General features: G+C 40.3%; 1 protein-coding gene across 1 annotated transcript in view; it reads left to right on the top strand.

Annotated features, from left to right (window-relative positions):
* Positions 1-13,496, top strand: part of NSMAF (neutral sphingomyelinase activation associated factor) — a 65,224-nt gene that overhangs the window by 31,721 nt on the left and 20,007 nt on the right. The window contains exons 12-21 of the mRNA XM_088469311.1: positions 41-149; positions 2,863-3,039; positions 6,361-6,440; positions 7,617-7,707; positions 9,403-9,466; positions 9,585-9,636; positions 9,712-9,832; positions 9,958-10,089; positions 11,014-11,056; positions 11,382-11,545. Coding sequence (XP_088325437.1) covers positions 41-149; positions 2,863-3,039; positions 6,361-6,440; positions 7,617-7,707; positions 9,403-9,466; positions 9,585-9,636; positions 9,712-9,832; positions 9,958-10,089; positions 11,014-11,056; positions 11,382-11,545 — 1,033 coding nt within the window. The remainder of the gene's footprint in view (positions 1-40; positions 150-2,862; positions 3,040-6,360; positions 6,441-7,616; positions 7,708-9,402; positions 9,467-9,584; positions 9,637-9,711; positions 9,833-9,957; positions 10,090-11,013; positions 11,057-11,381; positions 11,546-13,496) is intronic.

Genomic DNA, 13,496 nt, shown 5'->3' with positions numbered 1-13,496 from the left:
TAATACTACTTTTAATGCATACTCATTTTTTTTTTTTCAGGGATTGGAAGTGTTTTGTACTGAGAATGACTTGTGTTCTGATATATACCTTAAATTTTACAACTCCAAGGATCGTGATGGACTATATTACCACATTGCAACTTATCTAGGTTGGAATTTTGAATTGTTTTCATGTTTTGTCATATTTTCATGTGTTTTTATTTAGGCTTATTACAGTTTATTTTAAATAAATGCATTTAAATTGTAGAAATGTGAACCCCAAATGTAAATCCCAAGTACCCAGTACACTGTGGGCCTGGTACTGAGATGGGCACTAATGCGATTGCAGCTACGATTTCGTGTGCAATGCAGCTGCAAAAATATGCTGTGTGCAAAGATCCCCCGAGCATAAAGACGCCCACTGCTGCCTTCTTACCTGCGTGTGACGATGCATACTTGTGTAAATATTGGTAACATCATGAGGCCATCTTGCCCTTGTGGAAAGTCTGACCCACCGCAGACTCGACAGCTCTCCTCACGCAGAGGGCTCTCATGCTGCTTATGCAATTGCGGTGGCTAATTTATGCATGTCCAGAAAACTGCATTCTAACGTACTTTGCTTTTCTGACCACCCCACTGTTACCACCCCCAAAATGCAGTCCACTTGTCACTCACTTTGCGATGGATTCCTATGTGCATCAGTAATCGCATTGCGATCGCTGCGCAGTGTGGCTTATATGCATGCGCAATTGGAAACAGTCGCTTGATCTGCATACGTAATTGCCATTGTGTTCATCTCTGAATGAGGCCCCATAACTAAGGGCCTGATTCAGAGATGTACGCTAACCCGATGGTTAGCGTACATCTCCAATGGTGAGTGGTCTGCGCATGCGTAGCACCCATTCTGCGCACGTGCAGTGCTGGTCCTGCGATCTCGCTCGCGGACCCTCCCAAGCCGCAGCATGATTGACATGGGGGGAGTGGCTGGTCACTGTTCTCAGAAACAGGTGCCTTTCACCCTCGTATTCCGGGAGGGTAGAGGCCGGGGTCTGCATGAATGCACACAGTCCTCCTGACCTTGCAGGTGCCAGGACCCGGTCTCAGATTGCAGTAAGCTTCAGCTACTGCAGCCTGGCCAAAGGGGCAACCATAGCGACCAATGGTTGCAATGGCAAACACAGGCTGCGACCTCTGGCTGAGCTGGGTTCGCAGATACAGTGAAGAGGGGTCTGTTTCCTACAGACACCTCCTTCTGCAGTTGAATTTTAGATGGACGGAATTGCACGGCCACTTGTGTGCCACTCTGCAATTCTGTCCATCTCTGAATCTAAGACACAAAGTTGAGGAGGAAAAGGTACACAATGTAGGGTAATAAGGCAAAAGACAGGTCCAGGAGGAGTGACCCTAGCCATGCATCATTATGCTTGATTCCAATTCCTTTTCTACAAAGATACTAATCCTAAATATCTATTACACTGTAAGCAACGTAGAATGCTAAATTGAGGAAAAAGTATGCAGCCTGTAAAATGGTCCAATACCAGTGACCTGCACCATGGATCGCTTTACTTAATCTGCAATTTTATACTTAGTCATTTGTGATAACCCCCCACCCACCCCATTTCTAAATACCTAGTACACTGTATGCAAACTAAGGTGCAACATATGGCACAAATAGGATAGATGTATGAGGACACATCTGTTTATTATACTGTTTAATACAGTATATGAATATTAGAAACATGACCAAATGTGACCTATACACAGTGGAAGTAGCCATTTTAGGGGTTTGAAAAATGTTTATGTAGCAGCAGTGGCGGCTCCAGAAGTAGGGTTGCACTGCAGTTCAAAATTAAATTAGGGGAACCACACTAACTGCCACCACAAACTTTCGGCCGGGACTCACTGGCAGTTGGTGTGACTCCCCTATTTGAATTTGGGACTACGCTGCAACCCTACTTCTGGAGCCGCCACTGGATATTATGAGTTATGACACCTGGGGGCTCTATTGCTATAGGAATCGGGCAATTATTTTCTAATGTGGGCCTATGGACATGAAGGGATGGAGGTTTGCAAAACACCCCCTAGATATATATTTTTAATAAAATATTTATATTAAAAATAATTTTTAAACTTTATTAAGTAATAAAAATTTTAAAAAATAACTATTTCGGGGCCTGAATCCGCAAGGATCACAACTGTGATTACGCACGCAGTCGGCCGATTGTTGCGTGCGCGAACTAGCCACTGTGATCGCAGTGACTACGCAGACCCATTGCAGAGTGATTAACAGGAAGTGTCGTTTGTGGGTGGTGACGGGGAGGTGGTCGGCAAAACGCAGGTGTGCTAGTGCGTTCGAACGCCATTGCAGGGGCGTGCATAAATTATCCACTGCGATGCCATATGCAGCTTGTGTACTCATAGCATGCGATGAGGTTAGCAATTCCTGAGTAAGGTCAGAGCTTGTGCAAGTGTGCGTGCGGCTCCGATTGTACTCGATGTTACCGACAGTTTTGCAGTCTTGCTAAGTATTACGGATGTGTGTAAGGTAAAGTGAGCATCCTTATGTTTTGCTAAGACTGCACTGCGATCGCCTTCCTACCTTCGCAGTTGAACTGCGTGCGTAATCGCAGCCGCGATTCGTAGTGCCCCTCTGAGCGGTTTTCTGGGAATTAAATTGTCAGTTAAGTGGTTAATATAGAGAGAAAATAAGTGAAATCACTAGTTCCTATTGGCTGCATTATAATAGACACTGTACTTATTGCCTTATATAATGTGTTCCATGAAAGCTTCTATATAAAATTGGCTTTTTGATGTAATGAAGTAGGACGGCATGACTGTGAAGGAGACATTGAAGACAATGGTTGTTTCTCTTGTTTCCTACAGAGAACCATGTGACTGAGCAAACAGCAGACAGCTACATGCTCCAGTGGCAGATGGGCCATATCTCCAATTACCAGTATCTGTTACATCTCAACAACCTAGCAGATCGGAGCTGCAATGATCTTTCCCAGTATCCTGTATTTCCATGGATCATTGCAGATTACACAAGTTCTGAACTAGGTATAACGCTTCCGTACTTGAACTGTATAGATCTGAAAGAACCCTTAGACTATGATTAACTTTGTGTTGCGCTTTAGATCTATAATTTTATTTTTTTCATTTTTTTTTTTTTTTTTCAATTACAGAGCTACCTCTTTATTATTGTTATTATTACAAGTTATTTATATAGAGCACACATTCAGCAGCGCTTTACAGATAATATTTTGCCATTCACATCAGTCCCTGCCCCAGTGGAGCTTACAATCTATATTCCTGATCACATGCACACACACATACACACTAAGGTTTATTTGTGTTGGGAGCCAATTAACCTACCCGTATATTTTTGGAGTGTGGGAGGAAACCGGAGCACCCGGAGGAAACCCGCGCAAGCACAGGGAGAATATACATACACCACACGGGTAGTGCCATTGTGGGAATCGAATCCACGACCTCAGTGCTGTGAGGCCGTATTTATGCCACCAACTTAAAACACAAGACAGAATTTAGTGTTCTAGCAAGGGTGGACTTTTTTTAATTGATATATTACACAATTCACACATTTCATTGTATTTTTGTGCTGTAAAAGAATGAGAATGCAGGCACTCAGTTAACTAGGATTAAGCTATTTGACGTCTGGTCTACACAGCAGTTTCTCTTCCTATTTATGTTAGTTTGATGCTTCATATTTCCACGTACTACTGCTTATCCGAGAGGTTACCAAACGCGGTCCTCAAGGCAACAGTTCAGGTTTTAGAGAGATCCACAGGTGGCTTAATTAGTACCTCAGTCAATTTAATTTAACAACCTGTGCTCAACCATGGATATCTCTAATACATGAACTGTTGGGGAGCCTTGAGGACCGCATTTGGGAATCTCTGGCTTATCCTATCCATTATTAAAAGAAAAACTAAGTCCCCTAGCACACTGTAATAGACCAGCAATAAGATTTGAATACTGCATGGTAATAGAAATCCAGAAATCTTTGTTGCATATATTCGCAAAGATATGTTTAAGCATTGGACCGCGTCAAGGCGTCTCTGTACCGGTGTCCCTAACGCTACGTGATATTAGCACCCACTTTGAGTCAACTCACCTGGAGGTACCCCAGAATCCTCCAAATAGCACTACAGGAACCAGCACACCCTCCCAATGCTGGTCCCATCCATGCCTCTCAGAACAGTAATAAAAGATAGTGGTTGCTCAGATCAACTTAATAGTCTATTACAGGTGCTTGAAAAGGGAGGGGTTTAATTTAGACTAGAAAAAAAATATTTCCCCCAGCACACTGCAATAAACCAGCAATAAGATTTGAATACTACATAATAATAGAAATGCAGAGATCTTTGTTCCATATATTTGCAAAGATATGTTTAAGTATCGGTCCGCGTCAAGGCGTCTGTGTTGGTGTCCCTAACGCTACATGATAATGGCACCCACTTTGGGTCATATAATTGCATACTGTTATCCTATCCATTGTAACCTGAACAGTGCACCCAAGATGGCTGCCTTGACTGGTACTTTCATGGATGGTATGAATAGTCTGTGAACTGATTGTGTCTTGTAGTTTGTATGAATTAACCTATTCTGATTCACGCGCAAAATTGTTGTAGTTGTGGGCAGCCACGGAAGCCAAATTTACTATCTTATGCTAATGCAAGATTTCCTTCAGCTATTGTGGGGTTCCATGTGTCTGCAATCGGGAAGCTGTGCAGCTCATAGATGCGTCAGAGACCGGCTTCCCTTCCACGTATGCACAACTCAGAATCTGAGCTTCTGATACACACTCACAACACCCCCACAAGGTCAGGGCGGCTCCATGCGCTTACATAGTCACCGCCAACTTTCCATCCTGATATTCCCCATTTCATGGAATGGCAGATCCCGCCAAGTTCCTTCTGAATCAGGACACAGAGATGCGTAAGTTGACATCTGCACATGCACTGTGTGCAGAAACTCCCTGTGTCCATGCACAGAGATCCCTCCGACTCCACTTCATCCCCAAATTATTTTGTACTTTGTATCTACAGAGTGTTATCGCATCTCCAAGTAATGCTCATCTTGCCCATTGTAACTTGTGTAGTGCCCCCTAGCTGACTTCCTCGCCTAGTACTCTCATGGGTGGGATGAACAATTTGTGGAACTTACAATTCTGTACGTATCTTGTGGTTTTATATATTGTATTTCGTACTTTGTATCACCCCAAAGTGTAATCAAAACTGTATGTACTGATCATCCCACCCATTGCAACCTATTTAGTGTGCTCGCAATGGTGACTTTGCCTGGTACCTTTAGTTCATCCTAACCACATTCTGCAGCACAGTTGTATTCATCCACTTTGACTACTGTAGTGCACACAAGATGGCTGCCTTCAATGTAATGTGGTTTCTTTGATCAAAATGTAAAGCAGTTTGAGTCCTTTTGGATAAAAGTGAGATCTATATATATATATATATTACACACACACAAGTATTCTTTTTTTTTTTTTTTTATCGCTGCTGTATTATTATTAGAGATAAGCGGTTCAGTTATGACTCTGTTGTTTTCACCAAATTAGCGCAAGTTCGGATTTATCTTACTGGCTATCAAAAACTCGTGAGAGCCAGATAGCCAAAAAGATGATGTTTTTGAGATCCAGATATAACCGAGTAAAACCCAACAGTTCATCTGTAATTATTGTTAAGCTAAGCTTCATTATCGTAACAACTAGAAGTGCCATTAAAGCTGCCATTGCTGTTACATCAATCGGAAATCTGTGCGACTTACTTCAAGAAACTACTGCAGCTTCTGTACTCAAGATATCCTCAAAATTTCATTTAATGGGATATATAACTGCACTGCTGTCTTTGATATTCAGAAGCCGACAGAAGTGAAAGGACTGCATGCCCTACTTGCACTGATCCCTGACTGCTTCAGGTGCTGCATGAGCGCCTTACGTTTCGTGGAGGACGCCATGTAATACCGAGTAGGTCATGTGATGTGGAAGTCAGCTGCTCTGGGCAAATATAAAGTTCAGTCATTTTCAGCTTTATGGTCTTACTGAGCTTCACAATCTGTCGAAGCTTTTTTTCAAGAAGCGTGACAACAGGAAAAGCTTTGTGAGGTATAAAGTGTAGAAATGCAGCTAGGGGACAACAAGACAGAGAAAAGAGCTCATGGAACTTAAAGCAGGAAGGAGCTGGCCCCGCTTAAGGCTTGGTTGCAACTGTATTTTGCAATCTCCTAATGATTCTTGAGATGATAAATGTGTTTAATAGAGCAAAAAGATGGTCTTTGTGTCACCCCAACACACAGAAAATAATTTTACTTTTTTCTGATGTTTCATATTTTTCTTTTTTAAAGATTTAACCATTCCTGAAACTTTCCGGGACCTGAGTAAGCCAGTCGGTGCGCTAAATAAGGATCGGCTTCAGCAATTATTGGTACGCATTTACTAAGCTTGACATATAAATTAATTGCTGTAAAATGCCAACTCTCACACTCAGCCATGCACTGCTAAATGCTATATGCAGTTTAACTTGGCGTGTTCTTACAACAAGCCTGTCCCCATTAGACATTTCATATTATACACTTTAGTTCTTTATTTACTTTAAGTCACGATATCATATAGCATTATGAACACAATTTTTTTATTAAAAGTATAATTTTGTCTTAATTTATTTCCCCACGTAAATAATTTAATGATTCGATGAAAGTACATTGTGCTCCAAACCCAACATGTACTTCAAGGTCCAGACAGATTCTTGAGTTGTTTGTTGCTGATCAGGGTTTGGATATGGTCCATTATTTAGCAGGATTCTTTTATAAGAGGATTAAATATTAAATCAAAGATTAAGATTCAATATTTTCAAACTCAATCACACCCCTTGGAATTGTACTCCCTGTCTACACAAAATGAGTGCATACTTGCCAACTGTTCAGATTTAGGCAGGAAATTCCAGAACATAGAGATCTTTCCCACTTTTCAAGAATTGTGTCCCAATTCAGCGAGAGTTAGGCGAGGTCCCATTTTTTGGTGCCTTCTTTAATGTGCCAGCAGCAGTTGTGGTAGGAGGATAACAAGGCTGGGGGCAGGCACAGGGCTTCCGAAGCTCTGGCTACACACCCATTATAATGGCCGTGCCCCCATTTACAGCAGATCGCACACTATTTTACCAATTCTTACATGGTAAATATTAGGAGGTATGCCTTTCATACTGTTGTGCGATCAAGGGGTAGTGAATACATGTTTTGCAATGGTAAATCTATCGGTGACCTAGGGACCATTTGTCTCACAGCATGTAACCGTTCACATTAAAATACAATGAACAGAGTCTGCATCATAAAACACCTTTGTTACCAGTCTGATTGGAAGTTACTGTTTATTACTTTCATTGTATGTTTTACTCTCCATGCTGATCCCCATTTGTACTATTTCTGTGTAGTAACTAAAATGTTCAAACATTATTTTATCCCTTTTTATTTTGTCAATGTTTGTGGTTGTGTTTTCCTCCTTTCTAATGAATGGCCGACAAATGAAAAGTAATTTGTGAAATTCCTCTTCTATACATCATTGCTCTATTTTTATGATACATACTTTGCTAATTATTTTCTTGCAGAGGCGTTATCGCGAAATGCCTGAACCAAAGTTTATATATGGAGGACACTACTCCTCACCAGGCTATGTTCTTTTCTACTTGGCCAGAGTTGGTAAGGCACTCTCCGGTTTGTTTGATATATTTTTTATTTTTTTTTATTTTGTGTTGGGGGAGGGGGGTGTCATTAATTCAATGCAGAAGCAACAGACATGGGCGTGCTCAAAAGTGTATTGCAAGTTTGATGTTCTGCGTAGTAAAGCTTACTGCAGGAAGGATTGGGGACATAGGATGAGGATCAAAGTGCTTATCTGAAAAGAATGTTCAAAAGTTCTATCCACTTACCTTCATGAACTTTTGAACATCCTTTTCAGATAAGCACTTTGATCCTCATCCTATGTCCCCAATTTTTTTATCAATTTGCTTCTATTTTTACTGTATATTGTAGTTTTGCTTTTTTATCAAATGAATTGTTCTTATGTATTGTCTTTTATCTAATTAAATATACATTTTTATTTGGATACACCTGTATATGTTCATTAATTGAATGATTTTCTAAATTTTAAGTAGGTATTGCCACTTTTGTGCACTTTTTGCACTTTGTTGGAATTCTGTAATAAGCGCACGTAGCACTTTGGCCTCAATAGGTATCAAGTTTACATAGGCATTATGCACTTTTTTCCATTTTATATATATATATATATATATATATATCATTTTTATTGAAAGTGTTGCACAAATTTGAAACGATTTTATATTTGACCACACATATGTATACTTTTTTATTTTACTTACAACTAAGATTATCTTTTAAGCACGGAAGGTGCTCATTGTCAACCCTATATATTGTCGACCTACATATATGTCGACCTTTTGTCACTGTCGACCATTTAATGTCGATCTATACACTGTTTACCCTTTTTGTATTGTCGAAATAATGTATCACACCTGTGTTCAAGGGTGGTAATGACACCCCAGGGGAGGTTTTTGAAAGGTGGTACAGCAATTGTCATTTTTGTATTGCAGTTTAGAAGCTTAAAAGAAAATACCTCATTGGTCACCGACTTTGTCCTTTTGCTTAAATTTTCTTGACTATTCCCTATTACAAAGCTTAAGAAGACGTGACATAGATGGTGACATGAGAACATGAGTTATGGGAGCGCTAATATCTTGTACATTTAGACCCAAAATTGTTATTCAGTTCGATATTCCCCTTTTAAAATGCTTGTATAGCCAATTTAATTAGCATTCTATTAATGCCCCACATTTTTATATAAAATTGTGCTACATGGTTCCCTAGAAAACTGTAATATACTTAATGTTGTTTCCTGAGCTGATATGGAAAAAAAGTGCAAAAATAACATATAAATGGGCAGAGGACAGGAATTCTGGAGGTGCTTCAAAAGGTCTATCTAAGTCACAGTGCACAATGGCTGTCTGCCACCTTTATTATATGTAGGATACATGTCTTTACATAGCATAAGAATTTAATGCTGTCTTCAACTTCGGTGTAAACTGTTTTAAATGCCAGCTTGATGCAGTACATGTATGTCTGCGGAGCTGACCAAAGCTTAAAAGCTACTTTAGGGTCTAGTTCACAAGTTATAGCCCATCTTTAATGTCAAAATGCCCCTGTCATCAATGCAGTGACTCCAAAGCACACCAGATGTCACATGTTTAATAATGGAGCATGCCATTTGTGTGTGTCCCTGCTACTCAAAGACTACTGTGACTACTCAATTCATATAAGTACATTGGAACATTGTCTGAATTTTTGTAAACTGATAAAAGTATACCAATATTTTTGCAGCACCTGAGCACATGCTCTGCATCCAAAATGGGAAGTTTGACCATGCAGATAGGATGTTCAACAGGTTAGTAACATTTTCAGGTTATAGAATTCATGTTAACTTTCTTTTATATACATCTATTACTTCCAATTAAGACATATAGAAATTGAAATGAAACAGACTTATTATTGCCATTTTGTAGCATTGCAGAAACATGGAGAAACTGCTTGGAAGGAGTGACTGACTTCAAAGAGGTAATTCGTTTCTGGAGCCTTAAAATATTTACTTAGTCCATTTTTCTTTTTTTTAACGTCATTCTAATTTTTTAGTTGATTCCGGAATTTTATGGAAATGATAGCAGTTTCCTGCTGAACAATTTGAACCTGGAGCTGGGGAAGAGACAAGGGGGGAAATTGGTTGATGATGTGGAGTTTCCGCCATGGGCATCAGGTAATGATATCCCGGTATGGGACATAGGAATGTGCCACAGTACAGCTAATACTTGGATTATTTATTGGAGTTATCCATACTATGTGCATCTGGGTATTTTATACTTTTATCTCTCATTTTATTAGATCCTGAAGATTTCCTGCAGAAGAACAGAGAGGCATTAGAGAGTCAGTATGTGTCGGACCATTTTCCAGATTGGATTGACTTGATATTTGGCTGTAAGCAGAGAGGGAGTGAAGCTGTTGCTGCCAATAATGGTGAGGACACCATGTACATTGTCTTGTAAGCAAAACTACTACAAAATGTTGAAGGAACAGTATCGGTTGTAAAGGATAAACCAAGGCGGATAGATCATTCCAGGGAAGAAAATGTAAAGGAGGAGAGAGACCAGTCCAGTGAAGGAAAGTAAAGGTGGAAAGGCCAGACCAGGGAAGGAAAGGTAAAGGAAACAGGCCAGTCCAGAGAATAAAAGGTAAAGGAGAGAGGCCACTCCAGTGAAGGGAAGGGAAAGGTGGAGAGGCCAGTCCAAGGAAGGAAAGGGAAAAGAGGAGAGGCCAGTCTAGGGAAGGAAGGCCAAGGTGGAAAGGCCAGTTCATAGAAGGAAAGGCCAGTCCAGGGAAGGAAAGGCCAAGGTGGAGAGGCCAACCCATGGAAGGAAAGGCCATAGTGGAGAAGCCAGTCTAGGAAAGGAAAGGGAGCTCTGAGAATAGATCTTATGCCGGCCATACACGGTGCGATTTCCTAACGTTAAGATGTATTGTACGATTTCCCTTGAGATTCTTCCCTTGAAATTCTCTATACGATTTGGTCAAATGGTGTACGACTGTACATACAATCACATGATACCGATGTTTCGTCTCTCACAAAATGGAGGGGGGGAGTGGCCAGGGATTATGCAAGACCTCGTAAATCGGATCGTTCACCAAGCAAAACACCATATGATGTGTGGCACAACGTACACGGTAGGTCGTAATCTTACAGTTTTTCCATAAGAACTACAATGCAGATTTACAACAGCGGGGTAGCGCATCGTAATTGTACAAATACCGCACACGATGCACACGATTGGTCATTACGATTGATCTAAATCGGCCATATCGTGCAAAAAATCGCACCGTGTATGGACCACTTTACTTTTTTTTTTTTACAATGCATTACTAAAAGTAGCTTGTTTTTCCTAGTGTTTCATCCAGTCACCTATGAAGGAGAAATTGACTTAAAAAGGTAATGCTGTAACCTTTAATTACATTATATCACCATAACCATAGTTTAGATCTGTTTCGGCAGCAGTATGTACTACACCATTTTGTACTTGTAAGGTCAGATTTTTTAATGCTTTGCTTGTAGTACAGGAAGATTTATTTTTTTCAATAAATAGCATTGTTTGTGTATTCAAAGTGTCTCCCCCAATAGACCTCCAAACTTGTGGCCTTTCTGCAAATAGGATCATGTCAAAGCAACTTGTGTTTGAGCCCTAATCCAATAACAATGATTTGATTATTTTGCGATTTAGATAGATGTAAATTTATTTAATGACTTTTCATTTCAGTATTGAGGACCCTGATCAGAAAATTGCAATGTTGACTCAGATTTTGGAATTTGGTCAGACACCAAAGCAACTGTTTACAAAACCTCATCCAAAGAGAATTTTTACAAAGCCTATATGTTTTTCACGCTCTTCCAGTCAGAATATGTCAACACTAGAATCTCCAGGTATGCATGTCATATTGGGCCTGATTCAGTGATGCACGTAGTGTTGGTGCCGCACACAAGCGGCCCGAAGTTTTCAGTCTGCACATGCACCCCGATGGTTACCACTCTATTTGAACGCAAGATGCAAATTTGGACGCAAGACCCAGGGATTTCAGTGGGAGTTCCGGGATGGTAACATGGGGGTGGCTATCAAGATGCCGGCATGTCGCACTGACACAGACGGCCAAATTTAGTCAGTGATTCTGCGCTTCCATAGGGCTGGTGCAATCTCAGTTGGTGAGTCTTTATACGCACGGCGATGGTTTAATTCCACAGCCAGTGGGCATCTCAGCAGGAAGATCATCGGCCATGGCGGCAGAAGGCGCAACTGTGTCCATCTCTGAATTAGGCACATCATCACATCAATTGTTGCTTATTGATTAATTTTGTAAATACAATTTGCAGCTTCTGCTATCTGAATTAAATGGAAAAAAAGCTATTTATGATCCTGAATGTACTGTTTCTAAGGACAAGTCATATTGTTCTTCCTGAAAGAATAGAGATATAAAACAAACATCAACTAGGTTTAGAAGGACTCTCAAAGTTCCCTGAACCATCAATTAATTATCGCTCCCTCAACCCATCTATGAACCAAGCAACATTCACACTGGGGTTCTCAACCACTATCCTCAAGTACGAGTAACTGGTCATGTTTTGTGTATTTCTGTCTGTGGAAACGAGGGATAATTACTGACCCAGCAAAACAGATGAACTCACCTGTGCATGGTTAAAGAAATTCTCAAAACATTATCTGTTGGTACAGTACTTGGGGACTAGGGTTGAGAACCCCTGATGTCCACATTTCATTGTATCAGGAATGAAGGAAGGAGAGTTAAATTGAAACACCGTTCTACTGACATGCCAGATGCTTCATTTCAGGCTGGGAACATGAACACAAGTCATTTTATTACTATTCTTTTTTTATGTGGCACTACAAGGGTTTTGCAGCACCTAACAAAGTACAATAAACAGTTGAGAAGAACTAAAGAAAAGTGACTTACAGTACAAGACAATGCAGGATAAGTACATGGTACATTGCTGCAACAGCGGTCATAACACTCAAATAAGTAGAAGGGTGGCATAAGTCACGAGTTAAGTGTCGTTGTAAGGAGTATAGAGTAGATAATAGTATAAGTAAGGGAGGGAGAAGTACATGGGGAAAGAGGGCCTGCTCGTGAGAGTGTACATTTAGGGGGAGGGGTGAAACAGAAGAGGTAGATTGTGAGCATGGGACAGAGTGTTAGGATAAGAGATGGATTGCTTTGATGAAGAAGTGGGTTCTTGTGAGTCCGTTAGAGGCAGGAGTGGGAGGAAGTAATCAGTTGGTAGGAGAAGCAACATATCATTAGCGGAACGAAGAGGGCGGGCAGTGTGAAGGGAGATGAGGTCAGAGATATAATTGGGTGAGGGCTTTGTAAGTGGGTGTGAGAAGCTTGTAACGGGCAAGATGAGGAGACTACTGGCATTCCTGGAATCACCACCAGATGTCTGAATTGAAATTTTTAAAAAATTATCAAATTTGTACTGAAGAAGAATCATAAAATCATAAATGGGTGGTGGAGAGAAAAAAAATAAGTATACATATATTTATAACCTAGAACTGGTGCAGGGTGAAATTGCTGGGTGTATGTGCAGTAGGTTCTGTACTATACTGTCTTGTTTTATTCTACAGACTGTCTCCTTCATCTTTGCAAAACCCTTACTGATTTCAAATGTACCATAGGGTGTTGTAAAAGGCTTTGCATTTTAAAACTACAGTTTTAGATAGTGGTATATGGTCTCCGAGTCATACATAGCCATATATGTGTCCTGGCCACACAGAGCTATCCAATTAATACATCTATTCAGTTTTTATTATTTTCAATCTTGAAACACAATGGTAAAACAGATTGTTGTATTTTAAGAAAAAATG

This window comes from Taudactylus pleione, unplaced genomic scaffold (assembly GCF_031769625.1).
Source record: "Taudactylus pleione unplaced genomic scaffold, aTauple2 ptg000090l, whole genome shotgun sequence".
NCBI lineage: Eukaryota > Metazoa > Chordata > Amphibia > Anura > Myobatrachidae > Taudactylus > Taudactylus pleione.
Note: the sequence above shows the minus strand (reverse complement) of the source record. Positions and strands in the feature narration are given on the sequence as shown.